Here is a 27,760-nt window from a genome sequence, read left to right on the forward strand (position 1 = left end):
GCCCTGTGGCCGGGGGTCTGGGGGCCGGGGGTCTGGGCCCGGGGGTCTGGGGTCCAGGAGGCGCCCCGTGGCCGGAGGTCTGGGGCCGGGAGGCGCCCTATGGCCGGGGGTCTGGGGGCCGGGGGTCTGGGGTCCAGGAGGCGCCCCGTGGCTGGAGGTCTGGGGCCGGGAGGCGCCCTATGGCCGGGGGTCTGGGCCCGGGAGGCGCCCCGTGGCCAGGGGTCTGGGGGCCGGGGGTCGCCCCATGGCCGGGTGTCTGGGGGCCCGGGAGGCGCCCCGTGGCCGGAGGTCTGGGGGGCCGGGGGGCGCCCGGTGGCCGGGGGTCTGGGGCCCGGGGGTCTGGGCCCGGGAGGCGCCCTGTGGCCGGGGGTCTGGGGGCCGGGGATCTGGGCCCCGGGGGTCTGGGGTCCAGGAGGCGCCCCGTGGCCGGAGGTCTGGGGCCGGGAGGCGCCCTATGGCCGGGGGTCTGGGGCCGGGGGTCTGGGCCCGGGAGGCGCCCCGTGGCGGGGGTCTGGGGGCCGGGGGTCGCCCCATGGCCGGGGGTCTGGGGGCCCGGGAGGTGCCCCGTGGCCGGAGGTCTGGGGGCCGGGGGGCGCCCGGTGGCCGGGGGTCTGGGGCCCGGGGGTCTCTGGGGTCCAGGGGTCTGGGAGTCCGGGGGGGCCCCGGCAGGTGGGGCCGCCGCTCCCGGCCTGAGGCGGCTCTGCTCTCCCTTCAGTCGCTTTCATCTCCACCCGGAAGCAGGACAGCGGCAAGGAGGACGCCGAGGTGAGTGCCGCGGTGGGCGGGCACGTCCATGCCACCCCCCAGGGGCTGGGTGTGGGGGCCGGCGGGGCGGGGCGGCGGGGCCTCCAGAGAGCAGGGCCCCGCCCCCTCCAGCAGGGCCCGCCCCTCCAGCAGGGCCCGCCCCTCCAGCAGGGCCCCGCCCCCTCCAGCAGGGCCCGCCCCTCCAGCAGGGCCCGCCCCTCCAGCAGGGCCCCGCCCCCTCCAGCAGGGCCCGTCCCCTCCAGCAGGGCCCCCCCCTCCAGCAGGGCCCGCCCCCTCCAGCAGGGCCCGCCCCTCCAGCAGGCCCCGTCCCCTCCAGCAGGGCCCGCCCCCTCCAGCAGGGCCCGCCCCTCCAGCAGGCCCCGCCCCCTCCAGCAGGGCCCGCCCCCTCCAACAGGGCCCCCCCTCCAGCAGGGCCCGCCCCCTCCAGCAGGCCCCGCCCCCTCCAGCAGGGCCCCATCCCGCGGCCGCATTGTGCGTGGCCCCCGCCCTGACACGCGCCCCCCCCAGGACCTCAAGCCCGTGATCGACGGCGTGGACGGCATCAAAATCTCTCAGGGGCTCGGGCTGCAGGACTTCGACCTCATCAGGGTCATCGGGCGCGGGAGCTACGCCAAGGTCCTCCTGGTGCGGCTCAAGAAGAACGGCCAGGTCTACGCCATGAAGGTCGTCAAGAAGGAGCTGGTCCACGACGACGAGGTGAGCGCCCCACGCGTGCGCCACCACACGGAGGCCGCACACGGACCGCGCGTGCGCTGCTCCCACGGACGACACACATCCCACGCGTGCGCTGGTCTCATGGAGGACGCACATGTACCGCCCATGCGCGGCCCCCACGGACGACGCACACATCCCACGCGTGCACTGCCCCCACGGACGACGCACACATCCCGCGCGTGCGCTGTTCCCATGAAGGCCGCGCCCGGGACGCGCATGTGCTGGTCTCGTGGCGGCTGCGCGTGAGGCGGGCGCGTCCGCGGGGGCTCCCGGGCCTGAGGTGTTCGCCAGCTGCGGTGGCGGTCGCGGTCTCAGGGTCGTGGTCGCCGGCTGCGTGCTCGGCGGGGTCCCACGTCGCGTTGATGGCCTCTCTCTAACCCTCCTCCGCCTTGGTGCTGCCTGAAGGGCGCGGAGAGGGAGCGGATGCCCGCGTGGCCGGAGCTCCCCCGTGGGAGGCGGGGCCCGGGCCTGGCAGGAAGCGGGCACCGCGCCCCCCAAGCCTGTGTGCTCTGGAGGGCCGCACCCCCAGGGCGAGGGGCGCCCCTTGGCCCGTGGGAGCGGGGAAGGGGCCCCGCAGAGGAGCTGTGGGGTGGGCAGCGAGCAGGCCTGGGGTCCTGGGCTCCGAGATGGGACTGGGCCTTTCCCGAGCCCGTCCCAGGGTCAGGGGCACGGAGCCGGGGACAGCGGAGCAGGCCCCCAGGGTCCCCGTCCCTGAGCCTCGTCTCCCCGACGGCTTCCCTGCCCCTCAGTGGGGGGGGGACCCAGGGAGCCCTGGGCCTCATCAGTGGGGGGGGACCCAGGGAGCCCCAGGCCCCATCAGTGGAGGGGGGACCCAGGGAGCCCCAGGCCCCATCAGGTGGGGAGTCACCCAGGAAGCCCCAGGCTCCATCAGTGTGGGGGGGGGGTGACCCAGGGAGCCCCGGGCCCCATCAGGTGGATGAGGTGACCCAGGGAGCCCCAGGCCCCATCAGTGGAGGGGGACCCAGGGAGCCCCGGGCCCCATCAGTGGGGGGGGACCCAGGGAGCCCCGGGCCCCATCAGTGGGGGATGACCCAGGGAGCCCCAGGCCCCATCAGGTGGATGAGGTGACCCAGGGAGCCCCGGGCCCCATCAGTGGGGGATGACCCAGGGAGCCCCAGGCCCCATCAGTGGGGGGGGACCCAGGGAGCCCCAGGCCCCATCAGTGGGGGGGGGACCCAGGGAGCCCCAGGCCCCATCAGTGGGGGGGGACCCAGGGAGCCCCAGGCCCCATCAGTGGGGGGGGGACCCAGGGAGCCCCAGGCCCCATCAGTGGGGGGGGACCCAGGGAGCCCCGGGCCCCATCAGTGGGGGGGGACCCAGGGAGCCCCGGGCCCCATCAGTGGGGGATGACCCAGGGAGCCCCAGGCCCCATCAGGTGGATGAGGTGACCCAGGGAGCCCCGGGCCCCATCAGTGGGGGATGACCCAGGGAGCCCCAGGCCCCATCAGTGGGGGGGGACCCAGGGAGCCCCAGGCCCCATCAGTGGGGGGGGGACCCAGGGAGCCCCAGGCCCCATCAGTGGGGGGGGACCCAGGGAGCCCCAGGCCCCATCAGGTGGATGAGGTGATCCAGGGAGCCCCAGGCCCCCTCAGTGGGGGGCGACCCAGGGAGCCCCAGGCCTCCAGCTCTGCCTTCTGGAGCTGTGTGGAGTCCCCGTGGCGAGTCGGGGAAGGATTTAAAAAAAAATTCTTATGTATTGGAAAGGCAGAGACAGAGAGAGATCCTGCGCTGACCGACACTCAAAATGCTGCAGTGGCCAGGGCTGGGCCAGGCTGAGGTCGGGCGCCAGGAGCTTGGTCTCAGTGTCCCGTGCGGTGTCAGGGGCCCAGGAACTCGGGCGTCATCGCCCCTTCCCTGGCGCGTTAGCAGGGGCTGCATCAGAAGCTGAGCAGCCGGGACTCAAACCAGCACATGGGATGTCGGCGTTGCAACCCGTGGTCTAACCTGCTGCCGCGCAGCCCGGCCCCGTGGCATCGGATCCGCAGCCCTTCGCTGAGTCCGGTGTGAACCGGGAGGGAGGCACCCACAGTGGGAGCTGGAGGCGGCCGTGGGCTTCCGTGCAGGCGCTCGGGTCGCGGCCGTGGGCCCGGGGAGGCTGCTGAGCCCCCTCGGCCTCCTCGTCCCCTCAACGTCCCAAAACCGCCCGGGGAGGAGGTGGAGGAGGCCGCGGAACGGGCGGGCGGGTGGTGGGGTGACGGGGCCAGTGGAGGAGTGTTTTTTTTCTTTTTTTAAGATTTACTTATTTGAGAGGCAGAGTTACAGGCAGGGACCTTCCATCCGCTGGTTCACTCCCCAGTGGCCGCAGTGGCTGAGCTGATCCGATCCGAAGCCAGGAGCCCGGAGCTTCTTCCGGTCTCCCACGTGGGAGCAGGGCGAGCATGTGGGCGTCTTCCACTGCTTTCCAGGCTGTTAGCCGGGAGCTGGGTCTGAAGAGGAGCAGGCGGGACACAAACCAGCGCCCGTAAGGGACGCCACACCACAGGCGGAGGCTAAGCCCGCTCCGCCACAGCGCGGCCCAGGGCGCCCCTCTGAGGGACTGTTCCTCCGCTGCCTGCTCCCCAGAGCCGCAGCCACAGCCCTGGTCTCTGCTGCAGGACATCGACTGGGTGCAGACGGAGAAGCACGTGTTCGAACAGGCGTCCGGCAACCCCTTCCTGGTCGGCCTGCACTCCTGCTTCCAGACAACGAGTCGGTAAGGGGGAGGCTCGTGGGGGCAGTCTGCCTGGGGCTCCGGCTGCCGGCCAGAGAGTTCTGGGTCCAAGCAGGATGCTTTTGGGGTCATCAGACGCACCTTGTTCTCCCTGGTTGTTGTCCTAGTAAGGAAGTGAGCCACCAGGCGCAGGCCCAGGGCCTGGGGCCGGGTGAGCCACAGCCGGGGAAGCAGCGGCCCAAGCGCTGGGTCTCTGGGCGAGCAGCCCCGGCAGCTTCTCTCACGAGCCCTGGACCCGCGTGTGCTGCGGCAGAGCCTGGCGGTCCGCGGTCTCAGACGTGTGTCCTGTTGGAAGTCCTTGTCCGGTTGGCTTGGCCTCTCCCAGTGTGTTTCTTTGAAAATCATGAACTGCTCAGCGTTGAGGCCCCCAGGCTGCCCTGGGTTAGACGACTCCCTGGGAGGACTCCCAGGTCTCCCCCACAGCCCTGCTCACCGCCCGGATTCTCTGCAGAGATGGGATTCGAAGAAGTGAGTCAAAGCCCGGTGTCGGTTCCGGAAACACCGTCACAGACGCACTCAGCCGCCTGGACACCCTGTGGCCCGGCCAGGGTGGGGTAAAGTCAGCCCCCCGGGCGTAGCCTTTGTGCACAGCCAGGGGAGCGCAGCCGGGGCGTCGAGGTCAGCGTGGGCTGCAGGTGTCCTGAACACCACAGGCTCTGGCCCTCAGTGACCCCTTCTTGGCAGAGTGCTTTTTTTTTTTTTAAGATTTACTTATTTATTTGAAAGGCAGAGTTACAGAGGGACAGGGAGAGACAGGTCTTCCATCCTCTGGTTCACTCCTCAAAGGGCTGCAGCAGCTGGAGCTGGGCCAGGTCGAGGCCAGGAGCTTCTTCCAGGTCCCCTACGGGGGTGCAGGGGCCCAAGCACTTGGGCCATCCTCTGCTGCTTTCCCAGACCACAGCAGGGAGCTGGATCGAAGTGGAGCAGCCGGGACTCGAACCAGTGCCCATGTGGACACAGGTGGTGCAGGGGTGGCCTAACCTGCTCCGCCACAGTGCTGGCCCCTAGTTTCTGTTACTTTCCCCGCACGAACTTGCACATAGGAAGCGTCGATCATTACAACTGCATGTCCACCTGCACTTGTGCGGGGCCACAAGTCTCTGGTGTATAAACAGAGCCTGGGGAGCCTGCGCCCCCGGTCTCCCGTGTGGTCCCCACTGTGCAGCCCCTCAGCGCTGCCTCTTCCACCAAGCTTGCAAGACTTCTGCAGTGTTCGCGCCCGCAGCCGAGAGGCCGCGCCCAGGAAGAACTAACAGTCTGGTTCCTTTTCCTGTTTTTTCTTTACTGAACTCGCCGCGTTCCAGGCCTCTCTCCCCGCCCTTGCGGCTCTGTTTTCACCCTGGTGCGCCAGACGTGTGCTGCGCTGTACCGCACTGACACGAGTCCCTCGGAGCTCAGCAGTGTTCAAGACCTGGCCCTTGTGTCGGCGGTAGGGAAGGATGTAAAGTCACGTTTCTTCTACAAACAACAAGAACGTGTGGAAAGTTCCAACCTGCTCAGGAGCCCGGGGCAGAGCCGCAGCCGGGCACGGCACCGGCTGGGGACGCGCTTGGGGTCGGTTGTCCTCTCACCCGCCAGGCCTGTCGGCGTCGTGCTCCACTGTCCTGTGCATCCTACAGGCTTGGAAAATGCCTCAGAGGCCACGACAGAGCCCGGAAACCGGGCGGAAGTATGCCTTCCCCAGAGGACGCCTGGCGCCCACACGGCACAGTGCAGCCCCTGAACCGCAGCTGGCTGCTCTGGAAAGTGGGCAGGGACGCCCACCCCCCCATAGCGTCGCCGGGGGAGTCAGCAGCGAGGCCCTGCTGCCGTGAGCCCTGTTCATGACCCAGACACTGTGAGCCCCGAGGGGTGGCTGGTGACACAGTGCCCGTGGCCACCGCCAGGGCGTGCACGTACCTGCCGCCCACCCTGGGGGGAGAGGGCTTTGCCCGCCGTGTGCGTGGCACCTTGGTCGCACACGGTGTTTGCAGCGTTGGTGGGAACCTTCTGTTGCTAGGCCAGCTGCCCGCCAGTGTGACCCTGTTCCCACAGAATCGCACGCAGCCGGGACCGGTTTCTCCTGGGCAGCCCCAAGTCTGGCACATGAAGCGGCACATGTGTGCGCATCAGCCCGGTGTTTCGCGGGGGCTCAGGGCGGGGAAGGATGTGGATTTCTCCCACTCCCCCCGGGTCAGGCCGTGCCCATGCTGGGCGGCCACACCGGTCCCTGAGACCTGGGGTCGGCTCTGACGTCACCACACGTGCAGCTTTGGTGCAGACAAGGACGATGGCGTCTGTAGCTCAAACGCACCGTTCGGTGGAGAGACCGTGTTCCACGTCCGGACCGCGGCCTTCTCCGAAGCAGAGGACACGGCCGCGTCAGCTTTTCCAGGGAGACCGGAGGTGCTCTGGGGCTCAGCCGGAAGCCCGGTTCTGTCCCCACTCCGGGGCGTCAGCACCCGGGCGTTCTCTCTCCAGGTGCTGCTGCGCGTCCGGCGGCTGCCTGCCTGCCGGACCGAGCCTGTGACTGCTGGCTTCGTCCCCTGAGCCTCGGCCACGCCGTGGCTGTGCTGCACGTGGCGTGGAGCAGACGCGCCCTTGTAGGTCGCGGGAGTGGACTGCCCCCGGTCATGCAGCGGTGCCGCTGGCCCCTCGTCCCGCACCGTTCCTAACTTGAGGTTAGAAACTGCCGTAGCTCTGGAGAGAGCCTCCCGCCGCGCACGCCCGCAGGGTCCGCCCACTGGGACACCCGTGTGACGGCAGACGTGCGCAGTGTCACCTGGACGGCTGTGCGCGCTGCGCCGTGGGCGGGGCCCGAGCCGTGGGTGCGCACAGGCCTCCTGTGTGTTGGCTCAGAAGCGTCAGACGTGGACTGCAGTCGTCTTTATCTGCAGACAAAAAATCATGGGGGCTCAGCGTTTTGAGACGCGGGGCCAGCACTGTGGAGTACAGGGCAAGCCGCTGGCTGCAGTGCTGGCGTCCCACACGGGCGCTGGTTCAAACCCAGCCGATCCAGCTCCCACCCAGCTTCCTGCCAACGTGCCTGCGAGAGCAGTGGAGGATGGCCCGGTGCTTGGGCCCTGCACCGTGTGAGAGACTGGAAGAAGCTCCTGGGTGCTGGCTTCAGCCTGGCGCAGCCGTTTGGGGAGTGAAGCAGCAGGTGGAAACCATCCCCCATTCTCTGTGTGTGTGTGTGTGTGTAACTCTCTGACTTTTACATAAAACAAAGCAGAACCCTTCACTGTTACTGTAGCTTGGTCAGCGTCGCAGAGTAAGGGAGCTCCACCTGCCGGTGGCTGCGGCCCTGGGCCAGCGGCACCGACGAGACCTCTGCTGTGACTCCCAGGGTGCGCTTCGCCCTGGTAGAAGAGGACACTGCCTCTGGTTTTCCGTGTCTGTGTCTCGGTTTTTCCCACGACAGTGTGTTGGTCACCTTGCTCCAGGTGTGTCTCTGTTGGTGTTCTTACTGGGGCCAGTGTGGGCTTCAGCGGGTAAAGCTGCCACTTGCAGCTCCAGCGTCTCCTATCAGAGCACGTGGTACAGGCCCAGGCTTCTCTGGGCTTGCCGAGCTCACCGCTAAGGCACCTGGGAGGCAGACGTCGATGACACCCGTGCCTAGGCCCCTGCTAACCCTGTGGAGAGCACGGATGGAGCTCCTGGCTCCTGGCTGCAGCCTGGCCCTGGCTGTTCCAGCCATTTGGGGAGTGACCCAGTGGTTGGAAGATCCCTGACCCTCTCTGTGAACTGTGATTTTCAAATACTGGAATCTAAAAAAGAGAGAGAGAGAGAGAGAGAGAAAGAAAGGGAAAGAGAGAGAGAAAGAAAAATTCTTCAGGAAAAAAAAAAGTCCCCGAGCGCAACGTTCCCACGTGCCGATGGCGGGCTCTGGCCGCTGCAGGCGACCTTGTGTCGGTGTTGTCGGTGAGCTGGAGTGACTCGGGGTACAGGAGGACGCGTGGGTTCTGCGAGACCACAGTGCCTGTTCTCCAGGGGACCTGAACTTGTTACCCTCTGGGGTGCGGGAGCCGGCACTGGGACAGAGGGACGGCCACAGGCAGGCCCCGGCACCGCAGCTGTGTTAGTAAAACTTCTCAGACGCACTTGAGAAAGTTTTTTAAAAAAATAGGATTAAAAGTGCTTCTTCCAATGCGAAAAAGAATCTCCTACGACAGTGCATACTACTTTTCGTTACATGCATGTCCGGGAGTTGTGGAGGCTTGTGTTCGCAGAGGGCAGTGTGGGCGAGGTCAGGGTCACAGTTCCGAGTGAGTGAAGGCGTTCCCAGTGGGGCGCGGCTCGCGCGGGCCGGCCTCCCACCTGAAGGCGTTCTCCAGGGCTGCCCAGGTACTTGGCAGGCAGGCTGTCTGTGCCGGCACCTTGACCTCTGTCCTGTTCACTGCCCGGAGCCACCCAGTGTGCCAGTGCGTTGTCAGCTCCGTGGACCCGGGGGGGACCAGCCATGTTTGCCTTTCCTCCTGTACCCCCTCCTCCACTGAGAGCAACAAATGCCCAGGGGCAGAGAAGTGACGCAGACTCCACCCAGCACCAGGGCACCTCTGGGAAGTCGTGTGTGGACGTAACCTCGAACCCAGATCTTAGGAAACGGGAGAGGGATCTTGGCAGTGGGGGAGACCACTCGGCCAGGTCAGCTGTTGGGAGAGGTGAAGGCCCCTGCACAGTGAGCAGGAGGAGGCCCAGATGCCACCCCTGGCCCGACCTCCCCCAACCCCCAGCTGCGGCCTCAGCTCCGCCACGCAGAGGGCTGGTGGCATCTCACGCGCACGTGGCCAGGTCGCGAGCAGTGCCGTCTGCAGCCTGTGGAGGAGCCAGGCTGCCTCAGTCCTCCAGCCCCTTCCTGCCTTCCCTGGTGAACAGCCTCCTGGCAGCTCTGCCAGCCCCTCCTCCCCACCCCCACCCTGGCCTCAAACTGCCCCCTGCACTCCTGGGCCCGCCCCTGCTTCCCGAGGCCAGAGCAGCCGGTGGGTGGCAGAGGTGAGCCCTCCATGCTGTCCTCACCTGGCCAGGGCGCCTGCCTGCCGGCCCTGGCTGGTCCCTTGGCCGGGCTCTGCCTCCTGAGTGGCTCTGCAGCCCTCAGCTCCCCTGCCTCACCCCATCCTGGCCTCGCCTCCTGCCCACACAGCCCCACCTGGGGCCTCTGGCCAGCACCCTGCCTTATTCCCGCCGTTTTTACCCTAAGACTGGCCTGGCACCATTGGAGAGCGAGTAGGGGTGACGTGAATGAAAGTGCAAGTCTTTGTTTTCTGAAACAGTTGCACTGGCTCGCTCTTCCTGGTGGCCGAGTCCACTGCCCGGGCAGCGCCTTGGACAGGCGGGGGCAGGGGCTGGGCCCAGGGCAGCCAGGAACGCCATAGGCTCGGGAGGGCGGGGCTGACCCCTGCCACTGGGTGTCGCCAGCCTGCCCTGTGCCCTCTCCTGCTAGGTTGTTCCTGGTCATAGAGTACGTCAACGGAGGCGACCTCATGTTCCACATGCAGAGACAGAGGAAGCTCCCGGAGGAGCACGCCAGGTGGGTGCCACACGTGGCCAGGTGGGTGCCACACACGGCCAGGGGGGTGCCACACGCGGCCAGGTGGGTTCCACACGTGGCCAGGTGGGTGCCACACGTGGCCAGGTGGGTGCCACGGCCAGGCAGGTGCCACACACGGCCAGGCGGGTGCCACACACGGCCAGGCGGGTGCCACGGCCAGGTGGGTGCCACACATGGCCAGGTGGGTGCCACACGCGGCCAGGTGGGTGCCACAGCCAGGCGGGTGCCACACACGGCCAGGCGGGTGCCACAGCCAGGTGGGTGCCACACACGGCCAGGTGGGTGCCACACACGGCCAGGCGGGTGCCACGGCCAGGTGGGTGCCACAGCCAGGTGGGCGCAGGCTGTGCAGAGGGGGCACGTGTGTGGGCCCCTTCTTCGGGAGGTCAGCAGAGTTGAAGGAGACAATATTGGGGAAGCGGCAGAGGCTGCCACCTGCTCCCCAGTGACAGACCCCCAGCAGGGGCCGTGAAGTCCTTGGCATCGAAGCTCAGCTCGGGCAGAGGCGGGTGCTTCCTGGGGCCGCCTCTGGGTGTGGTCCCCTTTTCCCTGTGTCTGACCCTGGGGGCCAAGTTCCAGCTGCGCTCCGCTGAGCGCGGCGTGGCAGGTGTCCCTGTAGCATCGGGAGGAAGCAGTTTTCAGAGGGCGTGTTCCGTCCTGCAGTCTGACGGCCGCGTGGGGCCTGCGTGGGCCCACGGGCGCTCGAGGGGCGGGGGGCGGCCTGTCTCAAGCGCATCACCTCTTCCTGCTCCCACACGCGCCCTCTCCTTCATTTCCTCACTTGAAAGAGATTTCCAGGCGGCTTTGTGGGTCTCCTCGGATCCCCCATGGGGGAAACGCGCGCAGTAAACCAGGTGTTAGCCACACGCAGCGCCAGCCTGGCCATCGTCACCGCTTTCCAGCCATCGTCTGCCTCCAGGAATTCCTCACCCTGCCCGTGCGGGCTCCGTCCCCACTGAGCACCCGGCCCTGCCCAGGGCCTCCTGCAGAGGCAGCCGCGGTGCCCGGCCGTCCCCCATCCCCTGCTGCAGCCCGGGCCGGTGTTTCCTCCCGGTGAGCACGGCCCCGCCGTGTCCGTCCGTGCACACTTGGGCTGCTTTACCTCTCAGCTCTTGGAGCCGGGCTGCGGTGACCGTGGGTGTGCCGGGGCCTGAGTCCGTGCGGTCGGCTCTCGCGTGCACCTGTGCAGGAGCACGGCTGCCGTGTCCTCCGACGTCCACGGCTCCCCAGCTGCCGCACCGCCGGGGCCTCTGCTTGTTCCTCTCCTCCGGCAGCGGCACCTCACTGTGGTTTGGTTTGTGTCTCCCCAAGGGTTGGTGGCGTAGCACATCTGTTTTGAGTCCTGTTGGCCCCACGCTCGGTGGTAGTGAGGGGAGCAGCTGGGGCGGCACAGCCCTCCCGGCTGGAACCCCGGAGGAGGCCGCAGGCTGTGTCGCGGTCCCCAGGCTGACGACAGGACGCCCACCCCCAGGTTCTACGCCGCGGAGATCTGCATCGCCCTGAACTTCCTGCACGAGAGAGGGATCATCTACCGGGACCTGAAGCTGGACAACGTCCTGCTGGACGCCGAGGGCCACATCAAGCTCACGGACTACGGCATGTGCAAGGTGGGCGGCGCGGCCTCCGGGCTCGGGCGGCGCCCTCCTCCCCAGAGCACTGACGAGGTGGCTGTCCCCACAGGAAGGCCTGGGCCCCGGCGACACGACCAGCACTTTCTGTGGGACCCCAAATTACATCGCCCCAGAAATCCTGCGGGGAGAAGAGTACGGTGAGCACGTGGGGCACGGGTGGGGGCAGGGAGACCACCTTGCCCCCCAGAACCCTCCCCGGTGAGGTCATTTCGGCAAGAGTGGGGCAGGCAGGAGCCAGCCCAGCAGCTGGGAAGGGACTATCCGTGTGTCACTCCAGAACTAACACACAAGCGCACACGTGCACACGTTTGCGCGTACCCTCTCCACCTGGACGTCATCACCCACGCAAGCCCCAACCCCGTGTGTCTCCTTGGGGGAGGAGTCTGGACGGGGCCCTCCCATTACGTGGGGAGGAGACACGGGGTGCAAAGGCGAGCCCTGCCGGGGAGCAGCAGGCTCCGCCCAGGCGGCTGTGCAGGGGCAGGCAAGGGCGGGGGCTTCCTCAGGACCCCAGCCCTGTGGCCCAGGAGCACCTTTCTGCCCCTTGACTGGGGGGGACACAGTGTACGGTGTATGCTGGGCAGCCTGCCTGTGCACGTATGTGCTGTGCACCTGCACCGTGTGTGTGACCCACGTGTGAATGTGTATTGTGCATGTGCACATGTGTGTGATAACGTGTACCTCGGTGCTGTGCACACGTGTGCAGCCTGCCTGTGCACGTATGTGCTGTGCACCCGTACCATGTGTGTGACCCACGTGTGAATGTGTATTGTGCATGTGCACATGTGCGTGATAACGTGTACCTCGGTGCTGTGCACACGTGTGCAGCCTGCCTGTGTGCGTATGTGCTGTGCACCTGCACCGTGGATGACCTGCATGGGCTCATACTGTGCCTGTGCATACGTGTGCAGCCCGCTCATCAGTGCCCGGCGTGCATGTGTGTACCCATGTGGGTGTAACGTGTTCACCCGCGTGTCTGTGCCTGTGCACTGTGTGTTGGGGGGGGTGTTTGTGTGCACCTGTGTGTTGTCCATGAGGTTTCTAACGAAGCATGTCTCCGGTGTGGCTTTAGGGCCGTGGTGGCGGGGGTGGGCACTGGTCCTCGGGGGTAGCTGGGCTCCCGGAATCACCCAGTGGCTAGAAGAGGAAGGACAGCAGTTGGTGGAACCAGAACGCTGCCCTCACATGACCGGGGCAGCAAGCAGGTGGACGGTGGGCAGTGCCAGCGCCCAGACAGCTGGTGCCCGTGGGCGGGCGGACGTCCCTCCCACGCCCCCACGTCGTCCACTGCGGCACGCTCCCCACCAGTGCTTGAGCTCCTGTCTCAGAATGGGCATTTGTGGGGTCAGTCACGTACGAGGCAGACTGGACGGCTCTTCACGTGGGGCGAGGTGTGGGGTCAGAGGTGCCCAGTGACCCCCTGGGAAACCCACAGTGTCAGGTCAGCTTTGAGGCCTGAGCAGGCGTCTGCGCTCTGGCTGGTAACGCTGGGGAAGCGGACGCTGCCTCCTCCAAAGACCGGAGATCCTGCCCCAGCCCCACCGGAGAGGTGGGGAGGGTCACGCCCGCCTGACGGCCGCCCGCTCTGCCCCAGGGTTCAGCGTGGACTGGTGGGCGCTGGGCGTTCTCATGTTTGAGATGATGGCCGGGCGCTCCCCCTTCGACATCATCACCGACAACCCTGACATGAACACGGAGGACTACCTTTTCCAAGGTGCGTGGGCCCGGCCCTCCTTGCCCCGCAGATGTGTGGACGAGGGGCCCGGGCTCCCGCGTGCATTCCCCTGGCCAGTTCCCTTCCCGCACATTGGCTCTCAGAGTCTCGCAAGCTAGAGGACAGCCGTGGGTCCCCAGGAAAGAGTCTGCCCTGGCCAGGTGCCCATCTGGAGCAAAACACAGCCCTTGCCCTCCTGCGCCTGGCCCAGAGTTAGTTGGGAGCCCAGTGCAGGACCTGTGGCGCCCTCTAGTGGCCCATTGCGGAGGCTTCCACCAGCCCACCTGGCCAGAGGCAGCTGGTTCCTGCCGGGTGGTGCAGCTGGAGGCCTGGGAGGACAGAGCAGTGGGAAGGGGCTGGGGGCCCCCAGCACCCAAAGCCCCGATCGGAAATGCCGCCCGGGCCTCGCCCTTGCAGTCATCCTGGAGAAGCCGATCCGGATCCCCCGGTTCCTGTCCGTCAAGGCCTCCCACGTCTTGAAAGGCTTTTTAAACAAGGTGCGCTCTGCTCCCAAGCATCCCCCGCAGGGTGGTGGGGGCGGGGCTGCAGGGGCTGCAGTGGGGCGGGCGCGTGCCAGCTGTGGGTTCGCAAGTCTGCATTTGTGTCCTCAATTCACAGAGTAAAGCCACGGGGGCGGGGTGCAGGAGGCTGCGTGGGGAGTGGGGGTACAGGAGGCTGGCATGGGGGGTACAGGAGGCCAGCGTGGGGAGTGGGGGTACAGGAGGACGGCGTGGGGGGTACAGGAGGCCAGCGTGGGGAGTGGGGGTACAGGAGGCTGGCGTGGGGAGTACAGGAGGCCGGCGTGGGGAGTGGGGGTACAGGAGGCTGGTGTGGGGGGTGCAGGAGGCTGGCATGGGGGGTACAGGAGGCCGGCGTGGGGAATGGGGGTACAGGAGGCTGGTGTGGGGAGTACAGGAGGCCGGCGTGGGGAGTGGGGGTACAGGAGGCCGGCGTGGGGGGGTGGGGGGTGCAGGAGGCTGGCGTGGGGGGTGCAGGAGGCTGGCGTGGGGGGGTGTGGGGGGTGCAGGAGGCTGGCATGGGGGGTACAGGAGGCCGGCTTGGGGAGTGGGGGTGCAGGAGGCTGGCGTGGGGAGTGGGGGTACAGGAGGACGGCGTGGGGGGTACAGGAGGCCAGCGTGGGGAGTGGGGGTACAGGAGGCTGGCGTGGGGAGTACAGGAGGCCGGCGTGGGGAGTGGGGGTACAGGAGGCTGGTGTGGGGGGTGCAGGAGGCTGGCATGGGGGGTACAGGAGGCCGGCGTGGGGAATGGGGGTACAGGAGGCTGGTGTGGGGAGTACAGGAGGCCGGCGTGGGGAGTGGGGGTACAGGAGGCCGGCGTGGGGGGGTGGGGGGTGCAGGAGGCTGGCGTGGGGGGTGCAGGAGGCTGGCGTGGGGGGGTGTGGGGGGTGCAGGAGGCTGGCATGGGGGGTACAGGAGGCCGGCTTGGGGAGTGGGGGTGCAGGAGGCTGGCGTGGGGAGTGGGGGTGCAGGAGGACGGCGTGGGGGGTACAGGAGGCCGGCGTGGGGCGTAGGGGCTGCAGGAGGCTGGCGTGGGGGTGCAGGAGGGCAGTGTAGTGGGGTGCAGGAGGCCAGCATGGGGCATGGGGGTGCAGGAGGGCGGGGCTGGTTCCCTGTGCTCAGAGGCACTTGGATCTCTGGGGAAGCAGGGCCACCTCTGCCTGGCCTGATTTGTCCTTTGACCTCTCACCCCTAGGACCCCAAAGAGAGGCTTGGTTGCCGGCCACAGACTGGTTTTTCTGATATCAAATCTCACGCGTTTTTCCGCAGCATAGACTGGGACCTGGTAAGGCAGCACGTCTGGCGGGCGGGCAGGGCCGGGGCGGGCGGGCGGGTAGGGCTGGGGTGAGTGACTGCAGGGTCCCTCCCCGCAGGACCCATCCGTAAGGGGGGGGTGGGCACTGCCCTCAGAGCCCCCACAGGGAACCGGAGACAGCTTGGAGCCTGTGGCTGGTGCTTCCCAGCCATCGCCATCGCGGCTGCACTGGGCTGGCCAGTGGCACCCGGGTTGGCCTTCCATGCTATGGTTCCTGGGGCAAAGGAAAATGGAATCTCAAGATAGATAAACAGTCACAAAGTTCCCGAAATACACCTTTATGTGCTCTCTTGAGGATGTAAAACATTAGGTAGCTTATCAAGTCAACTTTTGTAAAAGATTCATTTATTTGTTTGAAAAGCGGAGTGGCACACAGAGAGAGATCTTCCACCTGCTAGGCCACTCCCCGAATGGCCCCGTCAGCCAGCACTGGACCAGGCTGAAGCCAGGAGCCTGGAACTCCGTCTGGGTCTCCCATGTGGAGGGGAGGGGCCTAAGCACTTGGGCCATCACCACTGCCTTCCAGGCCGTTAGCAGGGAGCTGGATCAGACGTGGAGCAGCCGGGACTCGAACCAGCGCCCGTGTGGGTGCTGGCACCACAGCGCTGGTCCCCTCCAACCCGAGCTCTCAGGGAGAAAGCCGTGCTCCGTGGTGGGCGCCCCTCCTGCCTGGGCTCTTCCCTTTGGGCACAGCGACTGTTGGCCATGTGCCAGGGCGTTGCATCTCTGGGGTGTGTGGGACCCTCGGAGGAGGGGGGAAGCCGCTGTCCCTCCCTCGCGCCCTCTGGGTCCGCAGGAGCGCAGCACCCCTGTGGGTGAGCGAGAGGACGAGCCAGAGTGCACGCTGGTGCCATGATGAGGCTGGGTAATCCCCAGGAACACCGCCACAGCTCTGGAGCCCCAGGCCAAGGCACCTGCCAGCGTGCAGGAAGGGGAGGATGGTGCCTGGAACGCCGCCACCCCCAGGGGGCGCTGTCCTCGGGCACCCGCCCTGCTCCCCCGGGACCCGCGGCCCCACACTGCACCGGGGATGAGTCCCAGCACCCTGAGACCGTCTGAGCACAGGTGTGGGCACACGGCCCTCGGCCCCTCTCGGCTCAGGGCTGCCGTGGCCATTTCCTGCTGCCCGCTTCTCCTGCCCGTGGGCCCTGTAATTTGAAGTTGGCATCTAAACCATCAGGGCTCGCTGATGGAGGACAAGCCCCGCGGGGTGGGGGCCCACGCGCTGGCCTGGGCGGAGGTGACGCAGACCCAGCACCTCCCTGACCAGGTTCCAGGTGTCCCGGCCACGCCCTGCCCCCACCCCTCCCAGCATGTTTCAGTGCAGCTGGGACTTGTGGGTATTTTGTCATAATTTTTAAAAAAGACTTATGTATTTGAAGAGCAGAGTTAGAGACGGGGAGAGAGCGGGGTCTGCCATCCTCTGGGTCACGCCACCAAATGGCCACATTGGCCAGAGCGGGGCCGACCTGAAGCCAGGAACTGCTTCGGGGTCTCCCACGCGGGCGCAGGGGCCGAGCACTTGGACCAGCCTCCCTTTCCCAGGTGCACTGGCGGCTTCCACCCGCTGCGTCCCAGTGCCCGCCCCTTATCCTAAACTTTGCATGTTAAGGAACAACACAGCATTCAGACCAGGCGCTGTCGAGACCCTGGGTCTGCGGCTGGCGTGTGCGCTCCGTCCAGCAGGGAGCGCGCCCGTCTCGCCCGTGGGCGTGTGCGCTCCGTCCAGCAGGGAGCGCGCCCGTCTCGCCCGTGGGCGTGTGAGCTCCATCAGCAGGGAGCGCGCCCGTCTCGCCCGTGGGCGTGTGAGCTCCGTCCAGCAGGGAGCGCGCCCGTCTCGCCCGTGGGTGAGCTCTGTCCAGCAGGGAGCGCACCCGTCTCGCCCGTGGGCGTGTGAGCTCCATCAGCAGGGAGCGCGCCCGTCTCGCCCGTGGGCGTGTGAGCTCTGTCCAGCAGGGAGCGCGCCCGTCTCGCCCGTGGGCGTGTGAGCTCTGTCCAGCAGGGAGCGCGCCCGTCTCGCCCGTGGGCGTGTGCGCTCAGTCCAGCAGGGAGCGCGCCTGTCTCGCCCGTGGGCGTGTGAGCTCCATCAGCAGGCTCACCGCCCGTCTCGCCCGTGGGCGTGTGAGCTCCGTCCAGCAGGGAGCGCGCCCGTCTCGCCCGTGGGCGTGTGAGCTCTGTCCAGCAGGCTCACCGCCGTGTCGCCTGTTCCCCCAGCTGGAGAAGAAGCAGGCGCTGCCCCCGTTCCAGCCACAGATCACGGACGACTACGGCCTGGACAACTTCGACACGCAGTTCACCAGCGAGCCTGTGCAGCTGACCCCAGACGACGAGTGAGTGCCACCGCCTGCCGCAGGGCGGCCCCCGCTTCCTGCCCCGGGCTGGGGGCGGAGGGAGGAGCCCGCGGGGATGCCGCCACCCCTCCCCTGCGCTTCCAGGGACGTCATCAAGAGGATCGACCAGTCCGAGTTCGAAGGCTTCGAGTACATCAACCCACTCCTGCTCTCCACTGAGGAGTCCGTGTGAGGCCGCGCAGCCCCGCCGTGGACACGCCTGTGAATGACCCTTGACCTTTATCCTGAACCACAGCATATGCATGCCAGGCTGGGCACGAGGCTCAGGACCGGCCGGCGCCCGGGCCCAGCGAGGCAGGCTCCGCGCCGCGGGTGCCGAGGGCAGACTTGCACGGCCCTCAGACACAGAACTCGGTGCCCCGACCTCTGCGCCAGGAAGCTGGCGTGTCCTGTCCCGAGGAATAAAATGTGCCGATGATGTCCGGCCTCCCTGGCGCCTTTATTCCGCGAGCCCCGCCGCGCCCCCGCTGCGGCACCAGGACGCGGAGCTGCGAGTCGTGGTAAGTGGAGGCGTCTGGCGGGCGTTGTCCGCGGAGCGCGGGCCGCGGGGAGGAAAACCGGGTACAGGTTCTGAAGCGTTGCTCACCAAAGCACCAGTAGACCAAAAGACAGCAGGCAGAATTCCAAACTAAAGCTGCACAAAATATATTTCTGGAAACAGCCGAGCCTCCGTTCTGTCTTGTGTTACGTGGATTTCTGGAAACTTCATCACTAACACAAAGCTCAGAGGACTCCAGGGGACTCACGCGCGCCAAACCCTCGCCCGGCCACCGCCTCGGCGAGGGACAGCTGGACGCGGCCCGGCCGGCCCGAGGGCAGGCACTGGGGTTTGGGTCTTTGCGCGCCCTTAGCATGGACGGGCGCTGCGGTGCGGCCGTGGCGGAAGGGGAGGGGGCTCCCGCCCCACCCGGGCCAGGCCTTGGTGGGGTGGGGTGGGGTGATGTGGCCACAAGCCGCCCTACCCCACCCCACTCCCATCACCACCCGCGCGCCGCGGTGAGGCCGGCAGTCTGGGGGAGGGCACCCCGCCCCACACTCCGCCTTCCCAGGGCTGAGCTCAATGCCGCAGCCTCACACCCGGGCCTGGGACGCTAGGGTGGGACGGGGACACGCGGGGCCCCCCAGCCTGCGTCCCCAGGCCCAGGCTCCGCATGCTGCAGGCTTCGGACACCGCTGCCCCCAGCCTGGGCTTCTGGCCACAAGTCAGGGTGCGTTTCAACCAGCACCCCCACTCTCCCAGGAACGGTGTCAGGCCCCGGCCACCAGACGCCTTCCCGGGAGGGGCTCCCCGTGTGGCCGCCGTGTGCAGGACGTGAACGTGCCCAGCAGGAGGGAGGTTTTTGCATGCATGGATTTTCATAAAGTGATGGCTGTGTCAGTGTAGCCTGGGAACAGCTCCCGACTCCCGACGTCGTGGCGAAGGGCTCAGCAGGGGCCGTGGGCTTGCTTGGTGGACGCGTGGAGCCCAGGGTGCTTCCCACCCCCAGACTGCAATGAAAATGCTCATATAGGAAGCAAAGGTTGCCAAGCCAACAGACCTTTTAAAAATTTATTTGAAAGAGTAACCGAGCGTGAGCTGCTGTCCACGGGTTCACTCCGCGTATGGTCGCAGTGGCCAGGCCCAGGCCAGTCGAGCCAGGAGCCCAGAACTCCATGCAGGTCCATGGCTGGCGGGGACCCAGGTGCCCCCACCGCCAGGCGCACCGCTGCCCCGACACCGTCCCGGGCTCGCAGCAGGGGGAGGTGCAGACTCCCCAGCTGGCCGCTGCCGCACCCCAGCCTCCCTGCCAGGGCCACACGTGCTGCCCCATCAGAGTCCAGTCCGGCCACAGCAGCCCCGGCCCCGTGCCATCCCCATCTTGCGTATTCGGAACGGCGGCGGCTGTGGGCCCGGGGCTCTCAGGGTCGGTGGGGGCCCTGGGCGGTCAGCATCCGAGTGCACCTGGCTCAGGTGCTGTTCCCTCGTGACATGACTGCCCCCCCCTTGGAGCAGCCTCTCAGGTACCCGGGCTACAGTGAGGGAACGTGGGCTAACATGGTCAGGAGCGCGTGGCAGTGCCGGCCAGTCCTGGTCGTGGGACCCTGGTGTGCAGACCTGGGGGGTGGGCACCTGCACGCCTCCCTCTGCCGCTGGGCTCCAGGACTTGCGCCAGCGGCCCCCTGCCCGCACTCGGGCTCTGGCCCTGGGGCAGGTCCCACCCTCGGCCTCCCAGGTCTGAGGCCCCCGGGGTCTCTGCTGGTTCCCCAGAAATCCTCGGGTGGGGCAGGTCCCACCCACATCCCAGTGCCTGGTCCCAGTCCTGGCTCCTCTGCACCTGACCCAGACGCGTGCTCAGGCAGACGGCGACGGCCCTGGGGGCCCGGGGCCCTGCCCCCGTGTGGGACCTGGAGGGAGCTCCTGGCTCCAGCCTGGCCCAGCCCTGGCCGTTACAGGCACGTGGGAGGTCTGCCGTCGACGGGCGATCGGTCTCGTGTCCCTCTCCTCTGAGTTCCCTGGAGAACCCTAGGCCACGCCTGGCCTTCTGCTCAGTGGATGAATCTCAGTGTCCGTGCCTTTTCCAAAAAGGAAAGTGCACATCTCCCGGTGTTCACCCGGAGTCTTCACGTCGTGCCTGGACGGGGCAGGACCCTGGCCAGGCCCAGAGCACCGCAAGGACCCATCGCGCAGAGGCCACCCCGGCCACGCCCACCGCCAAGGCCCCTTCACACCGCTGATCGCGAGCCCCAGGTGGGCTGAAGTCACGTCCTTCTCCAGGCACTGGGGTCGGCGCCAGCACTGTGGGGTCTGAGGGCCGCCCCTGGGTCCTCGCGCGGCATGGACAGCGCTGCAGAGCCCGGGGCGACCCCTTCAGCCCCGCCCTCAAAGGCCCCACTTCCGCCACCGTCACCGTGGGGACCAGGATTCCAGAGCCGCGTCGCAGAGGGACACGGGGAACAGCTGTGCCCCACGTTCACCTCGGCACAAGGAACGCGGGGGCGACGGTGGGGGGGGGACAGGACGGGGGGGGCGACAGGACGGGGGGGGGCGACAGGACAGGGGGTAGAGGGCGACAGGGCGGGGCCGCCTGCCCTGCCCCCGGCCAGCGCCCATCCCAGAGGAGCCCAGGCCTCCGCCTCCTGAGATGCCGGTGCAGCCCTCGGCCCAAGCCTGCACGGGCAGAGCGTGGCTCCAGCGGTCACCACACCACGTCTTCCGTGCTCTCCGCCAGGCACTGGGCAAGGTGGCTGTCAATGTCCAGCTGCGCCAGCCTGCAAGAGAAGACGGTCATGGCCACCCCCACCCGGCCAGAGCCCGGCCTGGGCGCTCTGCTGGGCCCAGCAGCCTTGGACTGGGGGGAGCGTCCCTCCAGCTCCCAGGCCCACCCAGGTTTCTGTGGCTGAGCTCGGGGACCCGGCCTGGGGCCTTCCTGAGAAGTGACCCCAAGCCCACTGCAGCACAGGGGATGGCGCCTCCCATAGGGCCTGGCCCTCCCCGCGCCGTCCGGTCTCCACCAGTAAGCGGCCAGGCCAGCCCTGCCCAGCCCCCAGCCGGGAAGGAGCACGCGTGCCCGTGGGACAGAGTCCAGCACAGAGGCCACAGCCCGTGTCCCCGTGCTGAATCGAGCCCCAGCCGCTCCGCGCTTCCTGCTCGCTCGCTCGGGAGCTCCTGGCTCCAGCCTGGCTGCCACCTGGCCCGTGAGCCAGTGAAGATCTCCCTCCTCCCGGGCGGAGGACCGAGGCGCCGGGGAGAGCCCCCAGCCCCGGCCTCCCTGAGACACTGAGGGGCTCCCAGGAGGCAGTGCTGCGGCCCCGGCACCTGCGGGGGAGAGCTGGATGGAGCTCCAGGCTCCTGGCTTCAGCCTGGCCCTGCCCTCACTGTAGCGGCCACCTGGGGCGTGAGCCAGCAGAGGTGCTGTCGCTGTCTCTCCCCCGCTCGCTCTGCCTTTCAACTAAATTTTTAAATAAATAAGTAAAATCCAAGGGCACCCAGGCAGGGGGGGATTCCCGCGGACCCCCCCCCAGCAACGCGAGCTTTTCTTCCCCACATCTGCGGCCCGCCCTGGGCTCCTGCCGAGCCTGGGGGCGGGCGGCTGGCACGGGACAGCAGGGGCTTGGCCCAGCACCTGCCACCGGCCCTGGACAGGAGCAGCACCAGAGGGCGAGCCCCGGAGACAACCCCGGCACCTGCCGGCTCCAGCTCTGTGGACCCCCGAGACCGCACGCGGAGACCAATCCCGCACCTGCCGCCAGGCTGCAGGCCTGTTCTGGCCACGACTCCCCCAGCGACGGCCCAGCGTCTGTCTCATGCATGTCCTGAAGGTGCAGATGGCGCGCGAGGGGCCGCCTGCAACGCCACAACCCCAGTGCGCAGGCCCCGCACCCACGTGGGAGACCAGGAAGCAGTGCCGGGGAGGGGACCAGGGTGGAGACTCCGTCCCTGCCCCTTGGTGCCAGGCGCCCGCACCCACACCTGCCCACTGTGCGGCTGCCTGTGCTTCCAGAGCCCGAGGACCCCGGCCTAACTCTGTATCTGAAAGAGGCAGTCTCCGCCCACTGGGTCACTCCCCAGATGGCCAGGCCAGGGGCAGGAGCTCCATCTGTGTCTCCCGGACGGGTGCAGGGGGCCAAGCACTTGGGCCATGTCTGCTGCCTCCCAGGCCGTCAGCAGAGCTGCACTGGGAGCCGAGCAGCCTGGGTTCACACAGCACTCGCAGGGGGAGGAGGCTGCAATCCAGGGAGGGCCAGGAACCTGACACCTGCCAGCCAGCGCCTGCAGAGCCACTGAGCTCTGACTCCACATCGGTGTCCGGGCCAGGATCCCACCTGGGGCCCAAGCACAAGAGCCAAGGCCCCACCGGGAACCGGCAGCCCAAATGCAAGGTTTAACTTCTTGCCAAAACCAGGTTCAAACCCCTAATTTAAAAAGAATTTAGGGGCCGGTGCTGCTGCATAAAGCCCCCACCTGCAGTGCCGCCATCCCATGTGGGCGCCGGTTCTAGTCCCGGCTGCTCCACTCTGATCCAGCTCTCTGCTGTGGACTGGGAAAGCAGTAGAAGATGCCCAAGTGCTTGGGCCCCTGCACCCATGTGGGAGACCTGGGAGAGGCTCCTGGCTCCTGACTGGCGCAGCTCCGGCCGTTGCAGACATTTGGGGAGTGAACCAGCGGATGGAAGACCTCTCCCTCTGTGTGTGTCTCTCTCTGTCTCTCTGTAACTCTACCTTTCGAATAAATAAATAAGTCTTAAAAATACATATATGTACTTTATTTAAAAGACTTACTTGATGGGCAGAGTTGCAGAGAGGTCTTCTTTTTTTTTTTTTTTGACAGGCAGAGTAGACAGTGAGAGAGAGACAGAGAAAGGTCTTCCTTTTGCCGTTGGTTCACCTTCCAATGGCCGCTACGGTAGGCGCGCTGCGGCCGGCACACCGCGCTGATCCGATGGCAGGAGCCAGGTGCTTCTCCTGGTCTCCCATGGGGTGCAGGGCCCAGGAACCTGGGCCATCCTCCACTGCACTCCCTGGCCACAGCAGAGAGCTGGCCTGGAAGAGGGGCAACCGGGACAGGATCGGTGCCCCGACCGGGACTAGAACCCGGTGTGCCGGCGCCACAAGGTGGAGGATTAGCCTAGTGAGCCGCGGCGCTGGCCGAGAGGTCTTCTATCCGCGGGTTCACTCCCCTGTTGGCCTCCACAGCAGGGCTGGGCCAGGCCGAAGCCGGAGCAACAAACTCCCGGGTCTCCCACGCGGGTGCAGCAGCCCAGCGCCGGACCGTCTCCCGCTGCCTCCCCCGGCCACCAGCAGAGCTGGATCGCAGTGGAGCAGCTGGCACTGCAGCTAGGCCACTGTGCCACAGCGCCAGCCCCAATATATACGCTTTTTAAAAAAGAAAACGCTCGGGCTGGCGCTGTGGCACAGCGGGTAAAGCCGCCGTCTGCAGCGCCGGCATCCCATATGGGCGCCAGTTCAAGTCCCGGCTGCTCCACTTCCCATCCAGCTCTCTGCTGTGGCCCGGGAAAGCAGTGGAGGATGGCCCAAGTCCTTGGGCCCCTGCACCCACGTGGGAGGCCCAGAAGAAGCTCCTGGCTCCTGGCTTCGTCCTGGCCCGGGGAGTGAACCAGCGATGGAAGACCTCCTTCTCCCTCCCTCTCTCTCTCTGTGTAACTCTAAGTTAATTAATTAATCTTCAAAAACAATGCACTGGACCAGAAGCTCAGAGTGAAGGACACCCCGCCCGCGGGGCCCCAGCAGGACACTGGTGCAGGGACCATAGTGTGGGCCCAGGCCAGCTCCCTGCACGCCGCCCACACAGCCTGAGGCAGGGGTCGGGGAGCCGGCCAGCCCCCACCTGCACCCCGCACCATGGCAGACCTGGGGCCTGCACTCAGCTCCGCACGGGAGCGCCTGGCTTCCCGCCAACGCGCACCGGGGACGCCCGGGCGCCCACTCGGGTCCCTGCCACCCACGGGGGAGGCCCGGCCCCGCCCTGGCGGCTGGAGCCACCTGGGCAGCGAGCTTCCTCCCTCTGCCTCTCCGCCGGCAGCTTCCCTGTCCCTTAGCTGCCGGGCTGAGCTGGGTGCCCCGGCTGCGGTTTCCACGGGGGGGAGGGGGGGGCCTGGGGTCGCAGGGCGGGCCAGGGCTGGGGTCTGCAGGGCGAGGCTGGGGTCACAGGGCTGGACTGGGGTCGCAGAACTGGGCTGGGGTCACAGGACGGGGCAGGGCTGGGGTCCGAAGGACGGGGCTGGGGTCGCAGGGCGGGGCGGGGTCGCACTCACCCGGGGCCAAACTCCCTCTGGCACATCGGGCAGCTCCGCAGGGCCGGCGGCCTCCTCACGTCCGGCCGGCCGGGGGTCCCGGGCCACTCGGAGGCGGGGGCTGCCGCCCCGCGGAGCAGACGGTAGGAGCAGCGCGAGCCCCTCGCGGGCTGCGGGAACGGCGTCCAGCTGAAGGTCTGGGGTCCGACGGAGAAGGCCTCGCCGGGGTCCGCGGGCTGCGGGCCGCGTCCCGGCTCCTGCAAGGCAGGGGTCGTCGCGCTGCGCCCAACCCGGCCCCCCCCGGCGGCCCGCGGCCCCGCGCGCTCACCTGGCCGGGGAAGGCGGGCAGCGGCGGCAGCTCGCCGTCCGGGCGCAGGTCCGCGCTCACCGTGCGCAGCAGCGTGGCCCACAGCTCGCACTCGCCGCCGGCCAGGAACCAGGGGCGGCCGCTGCGGGCAGGGCGGCAGGGGCGCGTCGGCGCGGGGCGGGCAGGCCGGGGGCACGGAGGGGGCGAGCCCGGGCCCCGGCCGCGCCCCCGCCCCGCCCCGCACTCACCCGCCCTCCGCGGCCGGCCTCCGGCGGCTCAACCGCAACCGCGGCCTCTTGGCCGCCTCCATCAGCCCCGAGCGCGGCCGCACCGGAAAAGGACGCCGGCGGAGCCCCGCCCCGGATGCCGCCCCGGCCCCGCCCCAAGGACCCAGGCCCCGCCCCCAATGAGCCCCGCCCTCCAGGGCCCCGCCCCAATGACCAAGGCCCCGCCCCCAAGGAGCCCCCGCCCTCCAGGGCCCCGCCCCCACACGGGGCCCCGCCCTCCAGGGCCCCGCCCACACGGAGCCCCGCCCGGCCCCGCCCCCCGTCAGCACTCGCCCGGTCCTGGGCTCCGCGCATGGACAAAAGCCCCCCCCCCCTCGAGACCCACCCGCAGCCGGCCGAGCGGCCCCCGGGAGGCTCCCGCCGCCCACTCCTCAGGCCGCGAGTTGCACCGCCTCGGACAAGGTCGAGCCCAAGGTGTCCCGACCCCACCCTTGGGGAAGCTGAGGCCGGGGTCCTTCCCTCCCAGAGAGAGGAGGGGTGGGGCCACCCAGCCGGCTGCTGCGCCCCCAGGAGGAGGCTTCCCCGGTAGGGGCAGCGCCCAGGAGCCCCGGGAACCGTGTCCCCTGAGAGTACCGCGGCCGCAGGCCGGCCCTGGCCCTGGAGGCCTGGCCGTCCCCCCAGGAGGGCTGGTCACGCGGTGACGCGCCGCCACGCAGCGTCCTTAGCAGGAGCCCACGCTGTGCAGACGAGCCTGGGCCCCTAACACCCTGCGTGGACCCGGCCGCCGGCCCTGCGGCCCCCGCAGGCTCCGTCCAAGGCCGCCACGTGGTGGCAGCAGAAGCCCAGGCACCCTGTGCCGGCCCTGGCTGCACCTGGTGCTCCGTGGGCCCAGCCTTCCCTAGCCCCTCTGGGCCCCTGCGGGGACCCCTACCTGCCTGAGGCCTGCAGGGCCGAGTGGCAGCCCCACAACAGGGCACGGGCGCCCTTGCTGGTTCCCGCCATCCCCACCCCAGAAGCCTGGGCTGTGCTGGGGCCAGCGCCCCCCGCCCTCCTCCCGTCAGCATGCTGCCCCTCCAGGCCTAGTCTCCTGCCCTCCCAAACGGCCTGGAGGTCGGCAGTCTGTGGAGCCTGCTGGGCCCGGGGGCGTCACCGGGCCTCAGGTTGTCCTGTATCCCCGCTGACCCGAAGCGTGGGAGCAGGCCTGCACCCCACGTGCCCGAGGGGCCCAGCAGGACGAGCGGGCGTCTGCGAGCGTGCACCCCTGCAGGCAGTGCTCTCAGGAGGGCCCTGGAGGGGGTGACCTGGGGTCGGGCTGCTCTCAGGTGAGGGAGGCCCCGGGGTGAGGTTGCAGGTGGTGGATGACCAGACTCCCACGTGGCCTGTGTCCAGGGTCCCTGACTGGTTCCCTGCTGGCCCTGGCTCCAACGTCCCAGCTCTCGGCCTCTCCTGGGAGCGTCGCCACACTCCCTGCCAGGGAGCCGTCCCAGCCCTTCCTCTCCCTCCCACACTTCGGTTCCCCCAACCAAGGTCCCACTGTTGGACCTGGAGGGTGGCCCGGCCTGCTCCTAGTCCCTGTCCCCAGGCAGCCCCGTGGTCCAGTGCCAGCCTGCCCCGGGGCAGCCTCTGGAGCTGCCCCCCAGCCGCTCTCTGCCCGTGCGTGGGGCAGAGACGTGTGTGCAGCAGGAACAGGTGTGCACCTGCTGTGCCCAAGCTTTCCGGGTGGGAAGACACAGCCCACCCCACCCCGGGAACCCAGACACCAGCGCCCGCCCAGGGCCTGCAGCATCCTGGTCCCTCCCAGCCCCTCCTGGGCACGCCAGGTCCCCTCCTCCACAGACCTCAGATGGCCCAGCTTCCTCACACAGGGGGCCCGGCCACTTGGTCCCAGAGGGGCAGAATAGGGGAGGGGTCTCAAGTGGCCCAGATGGCCACAGGTGCCCTGAGACCAGGGAGGCACAGGAGGGGCCCCCACCTGGCCTCAGCTGTGCCACAGGGTCCACTTAAGCAGCGGCTCTCAGAGGAGAGGCCTTGGGACAAGGAACAGGCCCAGTGGAGACAGCCATCCTCCTGGGGCTCCACTGGACAGAGGGCCGGGCGGGAGAAGGCAGGGGTGACCTCTGCCTCACTTGTCAGGAATCACCCCCCACCCCGGAACGACCCCCTGGCAGCCACCTGCCTGCCCGGCCTGCACGGGGACCAGCCCCTCCGAGACCCTCCGGAGGGAGAAACGGGCGACGAGCCCTCCCACAAGCCCTCCCCGCGTGGGGCGGGTGACGGGGGCGTCAGAGCTGAGCTGGGTAAGAGGCAAGAGGCTTTCACACACACACACACACACACACACCCCAGATTCCCTCACCTATCTGAAAGGCAGAGTTACAGAGCGGGGGGGGGGGGGGGGACGGAGAGGTCCTCCGTCTGCTGGTTCACTCCCGGAACCAAAACAGCCAGGCTGGGCCCGGGTGAAGCCAGGAGCCCGGAGCTCCATCCCGGTCGCCCACGCGGGCTCAGCGGCCCAAACACGGAGCCATCTTCTGCTGCCTTCCCAGACGCACTAGCCTGGGGCTGGTGGGAAGTGGAGCAGCTGGGACTTGAACCGGTGCCCACGTGGGCTGCTGGCGCTGCGGGTGGCGGTTTAACCCCGTGCCGGGGGCTCACTGCGTCCGAGAAGGAACTGAGCCTACGGGAAGTTGGTTTCTGGCTGGGACGGACACGTGCTGCAGAGACAAGTCTTTTAGGAGCAAAACTCGCACTCAGGGCAGAGAGTGGTCAGGGGTGCACCCTCCCCCCCCCGCACCTGCAGCCTGACTGGGCTGGAGCCTCCCCCTCCTCGTCTTGGCTTTGAACGTGATCACATGATGCATTCGGGGAGGACGAGCCAGGCCTTTCTCCAAGGAGCCAGTTCCAGGAAGGGGGTGAGATGGGCTGGCCAGCAGGTCCCCCAGCAAGGAGCACCCTCCTGGTGGACTGGATGGGCTCCTCGCTCTGGCTTCTGCAGCACTGGCCCCCGGGGTCACAGCCGGGGCTCCCCACGCGCCTCCACGCCAGCACAGGGCTGGCCAGCACCAGCCCCGGTCAGCTTCCCAGCCGCACCCCGGCCCACTTGGCTCCCCAACACCCTCCTTGGTTTCTTGGGGTTGGTTCAGCACCCTAGAAACTCCGTCAAGACCCGGGCAGTGAGCAGAGCAGGCCCGGGGCCAGCCCAGCCCAGGAAGCAGCAGCACATGTG

General features: G+C 68.1%; 2 protein-coding genes across 3 annotated transcripts in view; one reads left to right on the forward strand and one right to left on the reverse strand.

The window, feature by feature from the left end:
* PRKCZ (protein kinase C zeta) overlaps positions 1 to 17,689 on the forward strand; it is an 88,012-nt gene extending 70,323 nt beyond the window's left edge. The window contains exons 8-18 of the mRNA XM_062190304.1: positions 716 to 765; positions 1,273 to 1,461; positions 4,095 to 4,192; positions 9,633 to 9,719; positions 11,212 to 11,347; positions 11,421 to 11,508; positions 12,966 to 13,085; positions 13,503 to 13,582; positions 14,799 to 14,888; positions 17,133 to 17,248; positions 17,354 to 17,689. Of these exons, the coding sequence (XP_062046288.1) occupies positions 716 to 765; positions 1,273 to 1,461; positions 4,095 to 4,192; positions 9,633 to 9,719; positions 11,212 to 11,347; positions 11,421 to 11,508; positions 12,966 to 13,085; positions 13,503 to 13,582; positions 14,799 to 14,888; positions 17,133 to 17,248; positions 17,354 to 17,441 (1,142 nt within the window). The 3' untranslated portion in view covers positions 17,442 to 17,689. The remainder of the gene's footprint in view (positions 1 to 715; positions 766 to 1,272; positions 1,462 to 4,094; positions 4,193 to 9,632; positions 9,720 to 11,211; positions 11,348 to 11,420; positions 11,509 to 12,965; positions 13,086 to 13,502; positions 13,583 to 14,798; positions 14,889 to 17,132; positions 17,249 to 17,353) is intronic.
* A 1,115-nt stretch (positions 17,690 to 18,804) lies between these two features.
* On the reverse strand, positions 18,805 to 24,640 carry FAAP20 (FA core complex associated protein 20). 2 transcript variants are annotated; one of them, XM_062190306.1, is made up of 4 exons: positions 24,556 to 24,640; positions 24,389 to 24,449; positions 24,022 to 24,257; positions 18,805 to 20,518 (listed from the first exon to the last, which is right to left on the reverse strand). In XM_062190306.1, the coding sequence occupies exons 1-4, from the start codon at positions 24,615 to 24,617 to the stop codon at positions 20,446 to 20,448; spliced, it is 432 nt and encodes a 143-aa protein (XP_062046290.1). In that variant the 5' UTR covers positions 24,618 to 24,640; the 3' UTR covers positions 18,805 to 20,445. The 2 variants fall into 2 exon arrangements, with proteins under 2 accessions (XP_062046290.1, XP_062046289.1); XM_062190305.1 differs by having other exon boundaries at positions 24,329 to 24,449.
* Between the last annotated feature and the right edge of the window lie 3,120 nt (positions 24,641 to 27,760).

This window comes from Lepus europaeus, chromosome 5 (assembly GCF_033115175.1).
Source record: "Lepus europaeus isolate LE1 chromosome 5, mLepTim1.pri, whole genome shotgun sequence".
Classification (NCBI taxonomy): Eukaryota; Metazoa; Chordata; class Mammalia; order Lagomorpha; family Leporidae; genus Lepus; species Lepus europaeus.